Below are 21,426 nucleotides of genomic sequence, written 5' to 3'. Positions count from 1 at the left end.
ATTATTATAGACACAAGGAACCACAGGTGCTAGTTTACAAAAATGACACAAAGCGCTCAAGTAACTCAGCGGGTCAGGCAACATCCCCGGAGAACTTGGGTAGGTGATGTTTCTGGTCAGGACCCATCTAAAGACAATAAAGACATTTTTCATCATGTTGAAAAAATGCCCCGACCTACTTGATGCCACGAGTACCTACGACTAGCATCACGCCCTACCTACGACCTACCTACGACCTCGTGACGGCCATGTTTTGTGAGTAGGAGTCAAGGGCAAACTCGGCAGAGGTCATGAATTAGGTCGTGAAAGTGGGACAGGCCCTTTATAAAGCTACCACATGTCTATCACATGATTATGGGGGTTATTTGAACGATTAAACCAAAAATAAAAATGTATAATAATAACGGGATTTAACAAATTGACGTGACCATCAGTACTTTGGGTTCTTCTTATCGAGTCCACATCACAAAGTAATAAATTGTTCTCGGCATCTGCATACAATGGTGTCTTGCGCTTCTTGTGCTTCTTGTGCATAGTAGTGGTAACATTGGTGGAAACTGGGCCGCGACATGCACGCTCTTTCCTTGACCCTAGTAGTTTGAGTTAATCGAATAGTAAGTACCTCAAGACCCGATGTCATATAGTCATTCCTTGTTATAGAATCAAGGACCACTGACCATTGTTAGCCCATTGTAGAGACACACTGGCGCATTTCTGCAAGATGATTGCAGAGCTGAGGGAGGGAAGCCTCCAAACGCAGTCGCTGCTCGTCCCAAAGACCCCCGCTGGACCAGAGGAGGGAGTCGGTGACGGCGGCAGAAGCTGGACAAGGGAAGGTAGGAAGAACCGAGAGTCTTGCCTTCAGCACCCTCAAGGTCGGCTGCGTGAGGCGCCCCTGGGTAACAAAGGTTGAAGACGGAATAGACGATGATTTACGGGATGATCAGATAGAGACGACAGCTGCAACGGGCCTTGATGGCCAGCTGCAGCTGGGACCGTGAAATGGCACCTAGACCTGCGTCTCTTGCACATGGACTTAGTATGATATGCTCTTATGTAAGGCAATGATCTGAAAGCTAAAATTCTAAAAATCACTGTATCTTGGTAAACGTGATTATAAAGGAACCATTGTACAATTACAAAAGTATTAGACTAAGTCAGAGTAGACCTGGAGTGTTTTACCACCTCTTCAAAGATTTATATGGGCAAACTTATTTGTGTAGTCGGTCTCACCCAGCACAAGATTAATGAGTAGATAATCCTTTATATTTAGATTAACAAGGGAGTGAGTGTTTCCAAAGTAGTCTGCCTGCCAACACCGTTATTTGCTGATTTGAACAGTTAATCTATGGCAAGGGGTCGGCAACGTACGGCCCCCGGGCCGAATGCGGCCCGTAACCCGAAATCATCCGGCCCGCAGGCGGATTTTTTTTCCCGTAATCATCCGGCCCGCCGTGCGCTGCTGAGCTCTGGCTGTACCGCATCCTGCGCAAAGCCGCCGGCACGCCGCGCACCTTCTGTGAACACGTTTAAGAAAGAACTGCAGATGCTGGAAAAATCGAAGGTAGACAAAAGTTGAAGAAACTCAGCGGGTGAGACATGCAAGGATTGCATGAGGCTGCCTCACCCACTGAGTTTCTCCAGCATTTGTGTCTAACCTTTGTGAACACGTGATTTGATGCCTGCCATCCGGGGCGGGATCCAAGTGTACAGGTGATAGATGTGGCCCACCATCCGCTCACAGGCATGCGTCCCGTCTCCTACGCAGAACAAGGTTGCTGACCCCTGCTCTATGGTGCCTGAACTAAGCACATGTAGCGCAGGACTACATAACGTTGAGCATTGCTTAAAGCTAGCTTCTGTCACTTCAAAGCACCTGTATCTCTCGAAGCAAAGACTCATTGAGGTGGCAGGCAATGGTGGAGAGCTCCGGAAATCCAAGCGGCCTGTGAATTTTTTTGAACGATTTAAAAGGGCAGCAAGTAAGGGGCCAATGTGACAGCCCCTCTGTCACTCTGGAGAGGAATCAGATGATAATGTAACTGCTGCATGGCTAACTTTATAAAGTTTAATCGGTGACAAAATAAAATGCAATGCCTATAATTTTTGTTTCATAGAACAGTACCATGCAAGAACCGGCTCTTTGGCCACAATGTCTGTGCCGAACATAATTTCAAGTTAAACTACTCTCCTGAGCCTGCACGTGGACCATACCCCTCTGTTACCTGTGTATCCAAGCGCCTACCCAAAAGCCTCTTAAATACCACTGTTCTATTTGCCTCCACCACCACCCCTGGAATTGAAAAGACATATGGACAGGTACATGGATAGAAAAGGTTTAGAGGCATATGGGCCAAATATGCATAAGATGGAACTAGTGTAGATGGGGCATCTTGGTCGATATGGGGAAGTTGGGCCGAAGGGCCTGTTTCTGCGCTGTGTGACGCGATGACAAATGGGCCTCTGCAGCGACATTCCAGTAATATTTGCTCACCAGTTCATCACATTCACCGGGACAGCACGATCATTCCTGTGACAAGCCCTCCCAAGCCGCTCGAGAACGAAAAGTCTGAACTCAATGGTATGATAAATTGACCGATTTTTATGTTTTAATAAAGCCGGCCAAATATAACCATTGCAACTAAAAGAGAAGCACATTTATTTTCTAATTACCCTGTGATCAATAGGATGAGAGCCATGGCGCATGGAGTTCATGTACAGTAGATTAACTTTTTACAGACCTCTCAGTTTGACAAGCTCATAAATAAAACCACTAACTGCTACAGAATAACCTTGACCTGATGCAGCATAAAGCTTCAATGTTCCCGCAAACCAGAGACTGCCGTTAGAGATAAGAATCGAAAGGAAGTGTGGACTTGTGGGGTTGAGAAAATGATGGTAAATTGTAATAATTCATTTTAAAGTAACTGTAAATAAGGTCTAACTCTTGTAATTCCGTTAGTTTTCTGGAGAAAGTCGATGCTTGTTTACTTCAGTTTAGTTTGGTTTAGAGATATAGCGCAGAAACAGGGTCTTCGGACCACCGAGCCCAAGCCGACCAGAGATCTCTGTAAACCAGCACGATCCTACACACTAGGGACAATTTACAATTTTTATTGAAGCCAATTAACCTCCAAACATGTCCGTCTTTGATGTGTGAGAGGAAACCGGAGCACCCGGAGAAAACCCTCTCTGTTACGAGGGGAACGTACAAACTCCGTACAGCTAAGTCAAGATTGAACCCGAGTCTCTGGCGCTGTAAGGCAGCAACTCTACCGCTGCCCCTTGATATAACCATCTAAAATCACCAAAATAAATTGACAAAAGCTATTTAAACTGAAAAGAATCTAACTAACTAAACTGGCTATTCAAGTTTGAATTCAATTCAATCCACAATAAACATTTCAAAACCCCGCTGGAAACTAGTACAATCTCGGCTAATTAGAGATGTGAAGGAAAGCGGAGGACATTCATTGGCCCCAACCCCCCGCCCTGGTCCTGGATTCGACCCCCATCCCTATACTACATGGAGACAGACACCCACCGGGAGGGTTCAACATACAATCTGGAGCCAGCCTGGAGAATCCAGGGTTGGAAAACCCATCCATCTCTGTCTCACAACAAGACCTAACTCCAATGTGTGCAGAGTTCAAATGAACAGTGGAAGGACATTCAATAGTGGCTTTCAAATATCTTACACATAAAAAGGAAAGTTGTAGATGCATGTCATAGTCATGGAGTTGTACAACATGGAGACAGGGTCTTCGGCCCAACATGTCCACGCAGACCAAGATGCCCCGTCTATATCAGTTCCACGTGTCCAGGTTTGGCCCAGATCCCTCTAAATCTTTCCCATCCATACATCTGTCCAAATGTTTTTTTTTGATGTTGATATTAAATCTACCCCAATTACTTCTTCTGGCACCTCGTTCCATACACCCACCACACTCCGTGTGAAAAACCTGCCCCTCGGGTTCCTATTAAATCGTGCCCCTCTCACCTTAATCGTAAGCCTTCGTAAGAATTTGTGATTCCCCTACTGTGGGTGTAAAAAAAATCTCAGTGCCATCTCCTTACGATGTTATACAACACTGTAAAATCACCTCTAAAAGATGGATGTGTAAGGGGAGTGCGGTGCAAAGGCTAGTCAGTGAGCTAGTTCAGGTAAGTGGCAGACTGAATGGACCCGCAATGGTAGAGATCACTCCATGGCTATCATAAGGCTGCCAAGCTCGGCTCTTTACCTCCAAATCCTCCAAGATCATCTTCCAATCTGAGGTCCGCCATGTAGATCAGGATGAGACGTGCTCACGTTTCTTCTTCCATAAGGTTCACAAGGGGAGTTCTGTGATGAACAGCCTTAGGGAGGAGGACGGCTCAGTAACATCCTTGCAGACGGATATGCTGAGGATCTGCACATCCTTTTATACAGATTTATACGACAGAAAGGCCACAGACAGCACCGCCTCCCAGAACTTCCTGTCCTCTATCACGGAGGTCTTGGAGGACGGCAAGCGGTAGAGTCTGGACCAATCACTGACTCTAGAGGAGCTGACTGGCTCCATCCATTCCTTTGACTCGAGTAAAACTCTCCGAAGCGATGGCTTACCGGCGGAGTTGTATTCGGCTCTGTGGGACTGGGTTCTAGCTGGCAGCATGTCAGACTCCATGAGGAAGGACAGCATCACCCTAATCTACAAGCAGAAGGAGGAGATGAATGATATAAGGAATTGGAGACCCATCACATTGTTGAATGTTGATTACAAGATCCTGTCCAAGGTCATCACCAACCGGGTCAAGTCTGCTCTGGGACGGGTGGTCCACCCAGACCAAACCTGTGCTGTACCTGGCAGGAAAGGGTTGCCAGGGTTCCTGTCACGATTTATTCCGAACAGCTCTGTCACAGAGGACTCTGTGATTTATGACTGTTCCCAGGGACTCATTCAGAGACTGACATCGAATGCTGCTGGAAGGTCATCAACTCGGTGAAAGACGCACTTTGGTCTGCCAGAGTTTTGTTGACCTCCGAGATGCCCATTGGGGAATGTTGCGGACAGGCCCGCTCTAAGCTGCAGGAGTACATGCTCAGGGACGCACTGAAGCTCAGTACAGCCAACACCGAGGCTCGGTGGGGGAGGACCACAGTCTAGGGCCCTCGCACTGCCGGACATGGTGGAGACGCCCCTCAAAATAAGGGAAGGGATTCCACGTCAGTGGGCCAGATGAGTGGCAAGGGTGGGGGATAAATTAGTGGAATTTGTTTAAACAGTATTGAATGTATGTATAGCCTCCGAGAATGTTGCAGGGAGTCCTGTAAGGATCATGTATTGAATATATTTATTTCTCGAATAAAGTATATTTTGAAATTAAAAAAAAAAAAATCATAAGCTCGCTTAACAACAAAATAAGCTGCTCCACAGATGACAGTTTGTGGCTTAACCCTACATTGGAACTTTATTTATTCATTTGTGTAAATCTGAAACCAGTGCAGTTTATATTGTCGGTCGGACATTGATTCGGAACAGTTATTACAGCAACAAAACAAGAAATTGCTATTGGTCACATCTGCAGTGAGGGTTGGCTGAACAGAAGCTGAGCATTAAGTTGGATATTACTGTTTGTGAAGAAGCAAGGAAACTGAGAATTCAATCCTGAACTTGACATAATACAATTTCTGGCTCAGCAGGTAAGATTGGTTGGTGGCGTCGACAAGTTTCACTCCGTTCATTCACATCGATGGGCCACACAGCCACACTCCTGCATGTCAATAACTCTGTGCTGCAGCACAGTCCCGTTTGAACATCTCAGAGGCACAAAGACGGGAGCAGATGCTGTTGCTGCACAGCAGGTACATTCCTTTTCAAGCTCCTTCATCTGCAAGGAGTAGGCATGGTTACTCAGACAGTGGCCCTGAAAAACAAAAGCAGTTCGGCTCAGTTTAGTTTATTGTCACGTGTACCGAGGTACAGTGAAAAACTTTTGTTGCATGCCAACCAGTCAGCAGATAGACAACGCATGATTACAATCAATTCAGTTGGCGTGTATAGATACATTACAAGGGATAACGTTTAGTGCAAGTAAAGTCAACAAAGTCCAGTCGAGGATAGCCCGAGGGACATCAAATAGGTAGATAATAGTTCAGCACTGCTCTCTGGTTGTGATAGGATGATCCATTTGCCTGATCACAGCTGGGAAGAAACTGTTCCTGAATTTGGTGGTGTGCGTTTTCACACTTCTATATGATTTGCCTAATGGGAGAGGGGAGAAGAGGGAGTGGCCAGGGTGCGACTTGTCCTTGATTATTGCTGCCCGGCCACTCCCTCTTCAGGCAATCCAGGCAAGAATGATGCCTGGACTGGAGGAAGGGTCTCATCCGGAAACGTCACCTACCCATGTTCTCCAGAGAAGCTGCCTGACCCGCTGAGTTACTCAAGCACTTTGCCATGTATTAACCAGCATCTGCAGTTCCTTGTTTCTACATTCTGGATTAGAGGGTACTATCCACAGTTATGGTTATGCAAACTTGGATAGTTTTCTCTGGAATATCGGAGGTTGCGGGGAGACCTGATAGAAGAAGATAAGACTATGAGAGGCATAGACAGGGTAGACAGTCAGAACCTCTGTCCTAGGTTGAAAATGCCCAACACCAGAGGGTGTAGCATGAAGGAGAAAGGGGCAACATTTAAAGGTGATGTCCAGTGAAGGTTTTTGTACACAGAGAGTGATGGGTGCTTTGAATCTGCTGCTAGGGGTGGTGGTGGAGACAGATACGCTAGTGGCATTTAAGAGACTTTTAGATAGGTAAATGGAGGTGCTGGGAATGGAGGCATGTAGATCACATGCAGGCAGAGAAGATTAGTTTAACTTGTCATCATGTTCAGCACAGATGTTGTGGGTCGAAGGGCCTGTTCCTTTCCTGTTCTATATTCTATCACCAACTGAGCAACTGCAATGTTTAGGGATTTGATATTGTAGGAACAGAATCCCATTTTGTAATCACATTGAACTCTCCACAATGTTTCTGGTGAATTGATATTTAAGATTATTGAGTTGTATTTGATGGTGCAAGGGATGAGAGGCACAGGAGTGTTCCCAGCTGAGCTGACGGCAGAAGTAAGAATACAGAAGCAGGAGGAGACTGTGAGGAAAATTAAACTTGTTCGCCATTCAACAGAATTGTTGCCCACCCTAGGTGTCAAGCCGCAGCCAATCCCCACAACCCCTGTTTCCCCAAGAGTCTAAAAACTGAGTGACGTGTGGACACACAGAATATCCACAGGTAAGGAACAGGTTCCATTTACAGTATTACAAGTCAACTTTGCCCATTAGACGGAAGGTACACAAAGATCACACCACATGGTAATGGAACCACCACAGTATCAACGCGCAGAGCACTGATAACACAGAACATAGACAGATAAGAACAAACAATTACTGAAAGTGGATAAGGAGGAAATTAGTCGCACCAAGTGCTACATCAGACCGAGGAAAGGTCTCGACCCGAAACGTCACCTATCAATGTTCTACAGATATACTGCCTGACCCACTGAATTACTCAAGCACTTTGCCAGGTATTAACCAGCATCTGCAGTTCCTTGTTCTGCATTCTGGATTAAAGGGTGGGAGAGGTTGTGTAAACTGGGATAATTTGCTCTGGAATATCAAACATCTCATCAAACAATGCGATTACTCCAGCACTTTGTGTTTTCTTCCATAGTTTTAGACACAGTGTGGAAACAGGCCCTTCGGCCCATTGAGTTCACACTGACCATTGATCAGCCATTCACACTAGCTCTACGCTATTCCTGTTTCGCATCCTTCACACTAAGGGCAAATTACAGACACCAATTAACCTGTAATTGTGCAAGTCTTTGGAATCCAATAGTGCTGGGGCTTCTGGTATATACGTGTGTGAGCATGCAGGTGTTCCGTATGTATGAATGTGGTAAGATTTTAAAATAGTTTTGTGAAATATTGAACAGATCCAGCTTTGCCATTGCATTTTCCATGTGTGGTGCCCCTCCCTGGCAAGGTGTGGTATTGCAGACAATGACAAGACACCGATACAATAATGTGGCAATATATGGGTCTGAATGATCAGGCAGCAAAATGCGCAGCACAGACACAAGTCGTGCTAATATTTACACACTTGGGAGTTTTTATTTAAAGTACCGACATACCCCAAGGTGAAGCAGTGATTTGAAGCAACTTTGAGGCACTTTAATGTATGTGGGTCGTATTGCATTGATGCTTAGAGAAACTGTTCTGAGACTGAAATCACCAAAATGTTTTTAGCCACAGAAGTTTTACTTTAAACAATTCGTGAAAAATTGAGAACGCTCATGGTATCCAAAATAAATGCTAATAGAGAACAAAAGTGGTTTACATATGTGTGTGTACCGGGATACAAGGAAAAGCTTTGTATTGTACTATCCAAACTGATTTGATAATACATAAATACAATCAAGTCAAACTCAAGAACAACAGGTAAAGCAAAGGGGAAGATACAGAATATAGTTCTCAGCATTGTAGCACACCAGTTCCAGAGACAAAGTCCAATGTCTGTAATGGGTTAGAGGTGAATGGGACAGTACCCTAGCTTATACAGTGGCTTGCAGAAGTTTTCATACCCCTTGAACTTTTCTACATTTTGTCACGTTACAACCACAAACGTAAATGTATTTTATTGGGATTTTATGTGATAGGCCAACACAAAGTGGTGCATAATTGTGAAGTGGAAGGAAAATGATACATGGTTTTCAAATTTTTTTACAAATAAAAAACTGAAAATTGTGGCGTGCAAAAGTATTCAGCCCCCCCTTAGTCAATACTTTGTAGAACCACCTTTCGCTGAAATTACAGCTGCAAGTCTTTTGGGGTATGTCTCTACCAGCTTTGCACATCTAGAGACTGAAATTTTTGCCCATTCTTCTTTGCAAAATAGCTCAAGCTCAGTCAGATTGGATGGAGAGCATCTGTAAACAGCAATTTTCAAGTCTTGCCAGAGATTCTCACTTGGATTTAGGTCTGGACTTTGACTGGGCCATTCTAACACGTGAATATGCTTTGATCTAAACCATTCCATTGTAGCTCTGGCTGTATGTTTAGGGTCGTTGTCCTGCTGGAAGGTGAACCTCCGACCCAGTCTCAAGTCTTTTGCAGACTCTAACAAGTTTTCTTCCAAGATTGCCCTGTATTTGGCTCCATCCATCTTCCCATCAACTCTGACCAGCTTCCCTGTCCCTGCTGAAGAAAAGCATCCCCACAGCATGATGCTGCCACCACCATGTTTCACAGTGGGGATGGTGTGTTCAGGGTGATGTGCAGTGTTAGTTTTCCACCACACATTTAGGCCAAAAACTTGCATTTAGGCCACAAACTTCAATTTTGGTCTCATCTGACCAGAACCTCCACATGTTTGCTGTGTCCCCCACATGGCTTGTGGCAAACTGCAAACGGGACTTCTTATGGCTTTTTTTCAACAATGGCTTTCTTCTTGCCACTCTTCCATAAAGGCCCGATTTGTGGAGTGCACGACTAATAGTTGTCCTGTGGACAGATTCTCCCACCTGAGCTGTGGATCTCTGCAGCTCCTCCAGAGTTACCATGGGCCTCTTGGCTGCTTCTCTGATCAATGCTCTCCTTGCCCGGCCTGTCAGTTTAGGTGGACGGCCATGTCTTGGTAGGTTTGCAGTTGTGCCATACTCTTTCCATTTTCGGATGATGGATTGAACAGTGCTCCGTGAGATGTTCAAAGCTTGGGATATTTTTTTATAACCTAACCCTGCTTTAAACATCTCCACAACTTTATCCCTGACCTGTCTGGTGTGTTCCTTGGACTTCATGATGCAGTTTGTTCACTGATGTTCTCTAACAAACCTCTGAGGCCTTCACAGAACAGCTGTATTTATACTGAGATTAGAATACACACAAGTGGACTCTATTTACTAATTAGGTGACTTCTGAAGGCAATTGGTTGCACTGGATTTTATTTAGGGGTATCAGAGTAAAGGGGGCTGAATACTTTTGCACGCCACACTTTTCAGTTTTTTATTTGAAAAAAAAATTGAAAACCATGTATCATTTTCCTTCCACTTCACAATTATGCGCCACTTTGTGTTGGTCTATCACATAAAATCCCAATAAAATACATTTACGTTTGTGGTTGTAACGTGGAAAAGTTCAAGGGGTATGAAAACTTTTGCAAGCCACTGTAGAACGCCAACCATTGACATCACCCACCTTACCCAGGTGGATGTGAATTGAACCCAAGTCTTTTTGCTGATGAATGCTATGCTATAAATCAATTGGTAATGTATTGGTCAACTCTCCAGATATAAATGGAATCTGTGATCATTTCACACGGAGGTGTAGCGGTGTGGAGACAGAGAGCAGCACAGCACAGGAACAGGCCCTTAGGCCCACAATGTTTGTGCAGAACATGATGGCAAGTTAAACTGATCTCAACTGCCTGCCCATCATCCATATCCCTCTATTCCCTGCATGTCCATGTGCCTATCTAAAACACAACTATCGTATCTGCCTCCACCACCACCCCTGGCTATTCCTTCCTGACACCCACCATCCTTTGTGTAAAAAACTTGACCTGCACACCTTCATTAAACTTTCTCCGTCACCGTATAGCTCTGCCCCCCTCTAGTGTTGAACATTTCCAGCCTGTGAGAAAGGTTCTGACTGTCTACCCTATCTATGCCTCTCATAGCTTTATACACTTCTGTGAAGACTCTCATCAAACTCCGAAATTCCATAAAAATCAATCCAAGTCTATCCATCCTCCCCTTGTAGCTGAAATGCTCTAATCTAGGGAGCATTCTGGTAAATCTCCTGTCACCCTCTCCAAAGCCTCCAATCCTTCCTGTAATGGGGTGACCAGTACTGTCTGTGAAGGCATAGTGTAATGGCACATGATTGGTGTCCCTCGCTATCTCTTCCCTCTAACAGGTACCCATCAGCGACCCACAAAGACTCTTTGGACATGGCATTTGCAAGCAGAGCAATCCTCAATCAGAGATGCTGCCTCTCCCGCTGAGTTACTCCAGCATTTTGTAACTATCCTCGGTGTAAACCAGCATCTGCAGTTCCTTCCTACACAACCCTCCATCACAACGGCTGTGTGCAAACCTAATAGAACTGAGGACTAAATTACTGTGTATGAATATTGCATTAAATCTAGGCAAGTGGACTTAATGCCCTTGCAGTCTCTTCCAATTAAGCCATCCTGGGCAGAGAATGAGCAGACTATTCTAGTGCTTGAAGTTAATTACTGAAGGAGGTTTGGCTATTTGAATAAACTCAATTATAGCTAAATTGTTCTGTGCTTTCATGTTGATGAGAAACTGCTTGTGTTTTAGAGGTTTAATACACTCCATGCACGTTATCAAATGTTTGACGATGAATCGACAAAGACAGTCCCATTACCGGGACCTGCTAACAGATGGGATAATAGAACATCATTAGCAACAAGAATTCCACAAACACAAAGAATGAGCCTTGGAGAATTCACTTCCGCCGGTGAAAATCCTCTTTTATATGACTATCTAATGTTCAGTCTGAAGAAGGGTCCCGACCCGAAACGCCACCCACCCATGTTCTCCTGAGGTTCCCCCTGATTCACTGAGTTACTCCAGCACTTTGTGTCTTTTTTGTAAACCAGCATTTGCAGTTCCTTGAGACGACACCTAATGATCTGAGGTGGTTTCCAACTTTCCTCAGGGAAATCCAGAGTTCTATTAATGTACACTTTGCTTTGATTGATTGAAAGACACAGCATGGAAAGAGGCTCTTCGGACCAGCGAGTCCGCGCCGACCATCGATCACCCATAGACTAGCTCTATCTTACAAGCATGGAATAATATTCAGAAGCCAATTAACCCATGAACCTGCACGTCTTTGGAATGAGGGAGGAAACCGGAGCGCCCGGAGAAATATCACGCGGACACAGTGAGAACAAGCAAAGTCCGTACCGACAGCAACCATGGTCAGGATTGAACCCAGATCTCTGGCGCTGTAGGGCAGCAGCTGTACGTGCCGCCCACAACATACCTGGTTGTGGTGGAAGGAACGAGGGATTCGATACTTCTAGGAAGAGGAGGGAAGTTGGGAGGGTGAAACCTTTAAGATAGTTACGATTTGTTTTACTGGCTGCGTGCCCAGCCCTACATCTGGCATTCCAGTTTCAGTTTCAGTTCCGTTTCCACTGCAAAGCCAACGGGGGAAATGCTCAACAATGAATAAAAACATTGTTAAATCACGTGGTCAGCAGTACCTCACAATAATGGATGTCAGTCTCCCCTTCAGTTGTACAGTCATCCTGGGTAATCTTTTGAATCACACGAGTTAATTTCTTGCACTGTTCCGACTTGTATTTGCCTGAACACAAGAATATGAAGTATCTTAAAATCAATCCTGTAGATAATCAGTGAATACAGTCATTTTTATTCTTATTTTAGCATGTAATATTCATTAGGACATAAGAAGCCAGATTTTGCACATGACATAGTGTCATCGAAAGGCGTAGACTTGTGCCTTGCTATGGATGGGATCGCTGACACATTTGGAGAGTCATACCCATTCTCATCATCATATCTCAGTATTCTTTGGGAATGGGAATGGATAAACTGGAGGGATATTACACCGCGTACAGAGTGAAACACTACTCAAGAAAGGCAACAAAAAATGATCCTAGTGTTTCAAAGGCAACGTCTAACCAATGCGTAAAGTCCATTCACTTTCTCCATGACTGTCTGGGCAAGACCAGTAAATGAACACACACAAACTCGTGCCTGAAAGGAGTTCCAAACAGGCCTAATAGAGTCATACATCAAGTAAATCGACCCTTCAGCCCAACTCATCCATGCCAACCAAGGTATCCATCTAAGCTATTCACAAGTGGCTGTGTTTGGCCCATATCCATCCGAACCTTTGCTAGCCACGTAGCTGACCGGATATCTTTTAAATGCTATTATCCTACCTGCTTCAACTACCTCCTCTGGCAGTTCGTTCCATATATCCACCATCCCACGAGTGAAAAAGTTGCCTCTCAGGTTCCTATTAAAGTAGCCTGGGTAAAATACATTGTGCATTCATCCTATCTATTCCCCTCAGATTTTTTGCACTTCTCTAAGATCACCCACCAATCCTTCCGCAAATAATAAATTCCTAACCTGCCCAATCGCTCCCTAGAGCTCAAGCCCTGGCAACATCCTTATGAATATTCTTTATACTCTTTCCAGTTTAATGGCATATAATTGGGAAAGATGAATGAAGCCCTGGAACACCCTCAAACATGGGATTTTGGGAGTATTTGCCTTTCACTGCTGAGATTAGCAGTAGCATCTTGAAATTCCACCAGTTGCTTTGCCTGCAGGCTTCTTCTCCCCTAGGCCAGTAGATTGTTGCAGTACTAAAGCAGTCTGTGCACTGACATTCTCAACCGCGGCACCATGGCTAATCCGACTCTAACACTTGCTATGTGTTGTCCTTTCGTAATCCTCATCTAAAATCATTTAAAGAATATTAATTGATCCCAATTCAACAACGGTTTGAAGACTAAATGTCTTTCTTTTCTCTTTTGTTTTAATTTACCTTGTTACCCAAATGTTTTGGCTTTTTCAAGCATTTTGCCTTGTTTCCAAATTGCCAAGTAGCAAAAATGATCGGGAAGTAGTTATTTTAACATAATTCTCTGTAATCTTAAGGACCGTTGATAGGAAAGGTTTAGAGGATAGGAAATGTTTAAAGGGATATGGGCTAAACATGGGCAGGTGGGACTAGTTTAGTTTAGTTAAGAGATACAGCTTTGAAACATGCCTTTCGGCCCATCAAGTATGCGCTGCCCAATGATCACCAGTTTACAAGTTCTATCCTACACGCTAGGGGCAAGTTACAGAAGCCAATTAACTATAAACCTGCATGTCTTTGGAATGTGGGAGAAAACCGGAGCACCCAGAGAAAACCCATGGAGAACGTACAAACTCCGTACAAGCAGCAACCGTAGTCAGGATTGAACCCAGGTCTTTGGCGCTGCGAGGTTGCAACTCTACCGCTGCACCACTATGCCACCCCTCGTGCGGATGGGGCATCTTGGTCAGCATGGACGAATTGGGCCAAAGGGCCTGTGTCCGTGCTGTGTGACTCTGTGACCTCGATACAAATTTCTTTCCTCTTCCTGTAATATCCCCCATTGTAATGAAATCTCCAACCCCTCAATTCTCTGTCCTCAGAGTAAAACTTCAACTCACCATTAACCTGCAACCTAAAGGGTATTGATTGCTCAGTACATGTGGATATGCAGCTAATAGCAACAAGACATCACAAATACAGAGCCACAGCATGGATACTCACAGGTAAAGCAGCAGCTGTTTTCCACAGGTACGATCTCACCCTGCAGGCCAAGAGAAGTAAATAACACACTTTAGTTCTCTTTTACTATTAGCTTTATTTGAAAGCATATGATGGCAAATTAAGTTTGATGTTAGAACTCTCAAATCTATGGTTCTGACGATAAGTCACAAAGGTGAAACATAACTCTGTTTTTCTCTCTCCACAGATGCTGACCAACTTGCTAAGTATTTCCTGCAGTTTTGATTACTGTTTAGAACAGAAATCTGTGGTTTAGTTTAGAGATACAGAATGGAAATAGGCCCTTCGGCCCACTGAGTCCGCTCTGACCAGCGATCACACCGTACTTTAGTGCTATCCTACACACTATGGTAAATTTACAAGTTTTTAAAGCAAAGCCAATTAACCTATAAACCTGTACGTCTTTGGAGAGTAGGAAAATTATCCATAGAATAAAGACTCCATTCATGCTAGGAAACAGCAAACCTTGGAAATCTGTTATTTCCCTAATACATAAGGTCACCTGCCAAATTAGTCCACACTGGAGGATTGAGACTGATGTCAGGAACCACGTCTTTGTGTAGATATAAGGAACAACGGATACTGGAGACATGAGGAAAACACAAAGTGCTGGAGGAACTCAGCGGGTCAGGCAACATCTGTGGTGGGAATGGACAGACGACAATTCAGATCAAATCCATTCTACAGATGATGTCTGATGTGCTGAGTTCCTCCAGCACTTTGTGTTTAGACTCAACACTTCTTTGTGCAAATGTCAACAAACCTGTGGATTCTGCTACCCACCAGGAGGGAGAATCCTTGGATTCTTCCAGAAACTATTGGGAGAGAGGCCTCCTGGATGAACGATCGACAGTGATCCGTGGATCTAAGCCTCTGCAGCGATTGTCGTGAGGTTTGAACAACTCGAACATTGCACGCTTCCAGTCCCACCGACGGTCCTAGACCAAAGTTAGTCATTTGAAGACATTGAGCCCCTTGAGTCACTTACCCCTCCATTTCTGCATTCTTCCTCATCGAACGACATGCAGACTGTTATTCGCTTTTCTGACACAAAATCTCCAGTTTCACTCACTTTGCACCTGTACAAGTCACAGTTATCTTGCATCTTCTCATCCGCCTGTTGAAATAAAGTGCTCTCTTTAAATGCATAGTTGTTGAAATCTCCCATTGATACTACTAAAATGCACATTTTCTCCAATTTAAACAGTGAATGTTGACGAATTTTTATGTCAAAAACAGAAAATAGCATTTCATGGGGCCGTTCAGTATAATGTTATAGTCAGCTAAGTACTTTTTGAAGTATTGTCTATACAGGAATGAGACCTGTAACTTACACACAACAAAATCCTACAACAAGTAATACCTGGAGTGATTAAGTGGTCTGTTTTTATTTATATTAAATGAGAACTATATTTTCACCGAGCTATTCATATCCATTTTGAATCATGCTTTGGGAACATATGTGTACCAGAGAGAGCAGACTGAGCTACACTTAGTTTTACCATTTCTTCTGAAAAACTGCTCCTCTCATAATGATAACTAGAATCATAGAAAGAGTCACACAGCACAGAAACAGACCCCCAGGCCCAACTGTGTAGGAAAGAATTGCAGATGTTGGTTTAAATGCTGGAGTAACTCAGCAGGACAGGCAGCATCACTGGAGAGAAGGAATGGGCGATGTTTCTTCAGAAGGGTCTGGACCCGAAACATCACCCATGCCCTCTCTGCAGAGATGCTGCCTGTCCCGCTGAGTTATTCCAACATTTTGTGTCTAACTTAGCCCAATTTGCCCATGCTAACCAAAATACACTAGGCCCATGGTCCATATCCCTATAAATCTTTCTTATCCATGTACCTGTCCAAATGTCTTTTAAATGTCCTTATGGTACCTGACTCAACTACCTCCTCTAGCAACTCGTTCCATATACCCACCACCCCTTGGGTTCCTATTAAATCTTTCCCCTCTCACCATGAGCCTATGTTTTCTGCTTCTTGATTCCCCTACTCTGGGTTAAAGATTGTGTATTCCCCTCATAGAAACATAGAAACATAGAAAATAGGTGCAGGAGTAGGCCATTCGGCCCTTCGAGCCTGCACCGCCATTCAATATGATCATGGCTGATCATCCAACTCAGTATCCTCATGATTTTATACACCTCTGTAAGATCACCCCACAGCCTTCTGCGGTCCAAGGACTAAAGTCCTAGCCTGCCAAACCTCTCCCTATAGCTCAGGTCCTCGAGTCCTGGCAACATCCTCATGAGTTTTCTCTGCACTCTTTCCAGAATAATCACATCCTTCCTAGAGCTGCGTGCCCAAAACCGAACAGAATATCCTAAACACTCGTCTTTTTCAGTTTAGTTTAGTTTAGAGATTCAGAGTGGACACAGGCCCATTGGGATCACCAAGTCCACATCAACCAGCGATCCCCACACATTAATACTATCGTACACACACTAGGGACCATTTTTACATTTATACCAAGCCAGTTAACCAGTATGTCTTTGGAGTGTGGGAGGAAACCGAAGAGCTCGGAGAAAACCCACGCAGGTCACGGGGAGAATGTACAAACTCTGTACAGACAAGCACCCGTGGTCAGGATCGAACCCGGGTCTCTGGTGCTGTAAAGCAGCAACTCTACTGTTGTTTCACCGTGCTTCCCACTTAGTTTGAACAAATCTTCTGAAAGTGCACATCTCCTCCAATGATAACTACCTAACCATTACCCGGCAGTGTCAATCTGGACTGTGTTATCTCGGACAGAGAGAGGATTGAATCTATGATTCCCTGACTCCAAACTGAAAGTGACACCTCTGATCCAAGTGTTTTCCCCAGTGTACGAGGTGTTTGCTCGGCTAAGTATCTACACTCTGTGTGTCGGCACCAACCTGCAACTTGAGCAATGTCCCATTCTTCATACGGATCATGCACATTGTGGCTACGCATTTCCCACAGCAAGAACCACTTTCTTTTTTCCTGATGAATCCCTGGAACAAAGAGCAAATAACAAAAGTCTTTAAAAAATGCAGACATTTTCTTTGCAATGTTAATTACCTTTGATCACGAATATTACCAATCACCAACGGCATGTTGTGTGCCAGAGCTATGGGGAGAGGCTGGGCAGGCTAACTGTGTAGGAAGGAACTGCAGATGCTGGTTTAAACTGAAGATAGACACAAAATGCTGGAGTAAGAAGGGTCTCGACCCAAAACGTCACCCATTCCTTCTCTCCAGAGATACTGCCTGTCCCACTGAGTTACTCCAGCATTTTGTGTCTTACTTTGGCTGGGAAAGCTAGGACTTTATTCCTAGAAGTTCAGGAGGATTGAGGGCTGATCTTATAGAGGCATGCAAGATCATGAGGGGAAAAGATCAACTCAATGCACAGAGACTCTTACCCAGAGGACATAGGCTTAAGGTGAGGAAGGAAATATTTAATAAGAACACGAGGGGCAACTTTTTTACACAAAGGTTGGTGGGTATATGGAACGAGCTGCTGGAGGAGGGTAGTTGAGGCAGGTACTATCATAACTTTTAAAATATATTGGACAGGTACATGAATAGGACAGGTTTAGAGGGCTATGGGCCAAGCGCGAGAGGATGGGACTAAGGTGGATGGAGCATGTTGGTTGGTGTGGGCAAGTTGAGCCAAAGAGCCTGTTTCTACACTGTATGGCTCTAATTAAGTAACATACGAAATGTTTTACAAGTAACATAAAACTATGTAAAAAGCCTGAACATTGTAAAAACGTGACTTGGTCCACATTTCACGCATTCCAAAACTACGGGCATTATGCTCCACATTCCTTACTCTCCAGAGCACGCTGATGGGGCTTTAGAATCCATACATAATGCATATTTGTTGGTGTTAATCAAAGGGAAACCTTTGATCAATCACTTGTAATGGAGTGAAGATTACTGGGGCTATGACAGGAGCTCATGAAACTGAATTCCGAACACGTGCTCACACCAGCCTATGTAACGTGTGGAGAATTAACCATAAAATGCATCCTTAAACTCCTGCATACTATCAACATGCTCACTTGCTGTTATAATAAACCCCTTGCTATATTTACCCCTCTAATAAACCTCTTGCTATATTTAAGAGGGAGTTAGATGTGGCCCTTGTGGCCAAGGGGATCAGAGGGTATGGAGAGAAGGCAGGTACGGGATACTGAGTTGGATGATCAGCCATGATCATATTGAATGGCGGTGCAGGCTCGAAGGGCCGAATGGCCTACTCCTGCACCTAATTTCTATGTTTCTATGTTTCTATGATGCCGAGATACACGAATCTCCTCTGCCTGCACGTGATCCACATTCCTCCATTCCCTGAATCTGCAACATCTTTATTCAGATTTACCATGAGTCTTCATCTTTGATTGACTTTGGGTGCGGGCATTAACTGTTTGTAAAAGTACCAGCTATTAATGGAACACTCCGCCTGCAGTTTCATCCCATTAACAAAGGCTCGGTGCTGGGACCACAGCTTCATCAATGATTTAGTTGAAGGGATTCAGTAACAGAGCAAATTTGCAGATAACACAAAGTTGGGTGGCAGGTGAACTGTGAGGATGCTATGAGAATGTAGGGTGACTTGGACAGGCTGGGTGAGTGGGAAGATGCAATTGTATATACAAGATGTATAAATGTGAGGTTATCCACTTTGGTAGCAAAACAGGAAGGTATTATTATCTAAATGGCGTCAAGTTGGTAAAGGGGAAGTACAACGGGATCTGGAGGTCCTTGTTCATCAGTCAATGAAAGTAAGCATGTAGGCACAGCAGGCAGTGAAGAAAGTAAATGGCATGTTGGCCTTCGTAACAAGAGAAGTTGAGTATAGGAGCAAAGAGGTCCTTCTGCAGTTGTGCAGGGCCCCAGTGAGACCACACCTGCAGTATGGTGTGCAGTTTTGATCCCCTAATTTGAGGAAGAACATTCTTGCTATTGAGGGAGTGCAGTGTATGTTTACAAGGTTAATTCCCGGGATGGCGGAACTGTCATATGCTGAGAGAATGGAGCGGTTGGGCTTGTATACTTTGGAATTTAGAAGGATGAGAAGGAATCTTATTGAAACATAGGATTATTAAGGGTTTGGACACGCTAGAGGCAGGAAACATGTTCCCGAGGTTGGGAGAGTCCAGAACCAGGGGCCACAGTTCAAGAATAAGGGGTAAGCCATTTAGAACGGAGATGAGGAAACACTTTTTCACACTGAGAGTTGTGAGTGTGGAATTCTCTGCCTCAGGTAAGTGGAGGCCAGTTCTCTGAATACTTTAAAGAGAGACCTAGATAGGGCTCTTAAAGAGAGTCAGGGGATATGGGGAGAGGCAGGAACGGGGTACTGATTGGAGATGATCAGCCATGATCACATTGAATGGCAGTGCTGGCTCGAAGGGTCCAATGGCCTACTCCTGCACCTATTGTCTATTGTCTAAATCCATTAAACATGGATATCCAGAGAATAGAGGGATATGGATCATGTGTAGGCAGAGGAGTCATAGAGTCATGGAGATTACCAGTATCATGTCATCATGTTTGGCACAAACATTGTGAGCCGAAGGGCCTGTTCATGTGCTGCACTGTTCCATGGAATATTCTCCCATGCATTTAACACTATTGACCACAACATTACTCAGCATTTAACTGATAAATTAGCTTCAAATTTAATATTGAGAGATCACTGTCTGTTGATCCTTTTTCAATTCAGTCATTCCCGTTTCTCTGCTATTGGTAATGATCGAAATGCCTGTCAGGTCAAAGTTTAACAAGTGGGTAATGGGTTCATGAAGGTTTAGGTTAAGGTGAATTATTGTCACGTGTAATGAGGTACAGTGAAAAGCTTTGTATTGCATACAATCCAAACAGATCAGATACGCAATGCATAAATACAATCAACTCAAACTTAAGTATAATAGGTAGAGCAAAGGGGAAGATACAGAGTGCAGAATATAGTTCTCAGCATCGTAGTGCATCAGTTCCAGAGACAAAGTCCAATGTCCGCAATGGCTTAGAGGTGAATTGGACAGACCGTTCAGAAGACTGATAACAGTGGAGAAGAAGCTGTTCCTGTGTCTGGTGGCGGAGGAGAATGGTGGTGTCTGAAGTAGGAGAATGTTGGCTTCATGTACGTGTGTTGGTATTGGGACAGTGACGTTTTTCTTATTTCGAGCACATTCAGAGATAAACTTGCCATATACTGTTTCTGCCAATAATTGAATGTAAAATCTGACATTGTTTTTAAATTAAGAAAATGAAAGGATCTGATGACACCAGATAGATAATGGTCCTTGGTACCTTGGTAAATGGCCAGATACGTTAACGTGTTAGCCGTTCCATCAATGAGTGGGTTGAATTTGGCTCCCCTTTGCCTGACCCCATCTCATTCCATTCTGCAATCATTAATAGTAACGAACATAGACATGTGATCTTACTTCAGGGCACCTTGTACATCGCACGGTGCTACACCGGAGAGCGTACGTCAGTTTATCCTGTTTGGCTGTACATTGACACTCAGTGCAGTCATCAACCTTCAGAGATTCCCCCACCTAGAAAAAAAACAAATAACTTTGTTCACCGACAATGTTTAACACGAAACAGTCAAGTAGAGGTGCAAGCAATACTAGGTAACTAACCAACAAACACTCCTCTCCCCCCTAACCCCCCTCCCCCTTAACCCCCCCCATCCCCCCCCCACCCTAGATACAGGTAAGGGGGTTGTTTGGTTGGTACATGGGTGGACAAAGGCTAGAGATGAAAAGACAGAAGGCTGTGAGATATTTATGTGCTCCACCTGGATGCATGCGAAGTTCCGTGCAGTGTATGCCATGAAGATTTACTGGGTGGAAAGTTAGCTATAAATGATATTTAAACTTGCAGCAGTATACACTAGGGGCAGCAGTGTCGCAGCGGGCAGAGCCGCTGCCTCATAAAGGGTCCAATCCTGACCTCGGGTATTGTCTGTGTGTGGAGTTTACACGTTCTCCCTGTGACCCCGTGGGTTTCCTCTGGGTGCTCAGGTTCCCTCCCACAACCCAAAGACGT

The 21,426-nt window shown here is 44.3% G+C and overlaps 2 protein-coding genes across 2 annotated transcripts in view; both read right to left on the bottom strand.

Moving 5' to 3' along the window:
- LOC129708035 (anoctamin-2-like) overlaps positions 1 to 4,287 on the bottom strand; it is a 91,344-nt gene extending 87,057 nt beyond the window's left edge. The window contains exons 1-2 of the mRNA XM_055653577.1: positions 4,245 to 4,287; positions 678 to 895 (exon numbers count right to left, since the gene is read on the bottom strand). Of these exons, the coding sequence (XP_055509552.1) occupies positions 678 to 895; positions 4,245 to 4,287 (261 nt within the window). The remainder of the gene's footprint in view (positions 1 to 677; positions 896 to 4,244) is intronic.
- Positions 4,288 to 5,427: 1,140 nt separating this feature from the next.
- Positions 5,428 to 21,426, bottom strand: part of LOC129707713 (von Willebrand factor-like) — an 84,258-nt gene continuing 68,259 nt past the window's right edge. The window contains 6 exon segments of the mRNA XM_055652939.1: positions 5,428 to 5,910; positions 12,287 to 12,390; positions 14,365 to 14,404; positions 15,371 to 15,499; positions 17,271 to 17,369; positions 20,817 to 20,930. Of these exon segments, the coding sequence (XP_055508914.1) occupies positions 5,725 to 5,910; positions 12,287 to 12,390; positions 14,365 to 14,404; positions 15,371 to 15,499; positions 17,271 to 17,369; positions 20,817 to 20,930 (672 nt within the window). The 3' untranslated portion in view covers positions 5,428 to 5,724.

Source organism: Leucoraja erinacea, chromosome 22 (assembly GCF_028641065.1).
Source record: "Leucoraja erinacea ecotype New England chromosome 22, Leri_hhj_1, whole genome shotgun sequence".
Taxonomy (NCBI): Eukaryota; Metazoa; Chordata; class Chondrichthyes; order Rajiformes; family Rajidae; genus Leucoraja; species Leucoraja erinaceus.
This window is presented reverse-complemented; position numbering and strand designations above follow the sequence as displayed.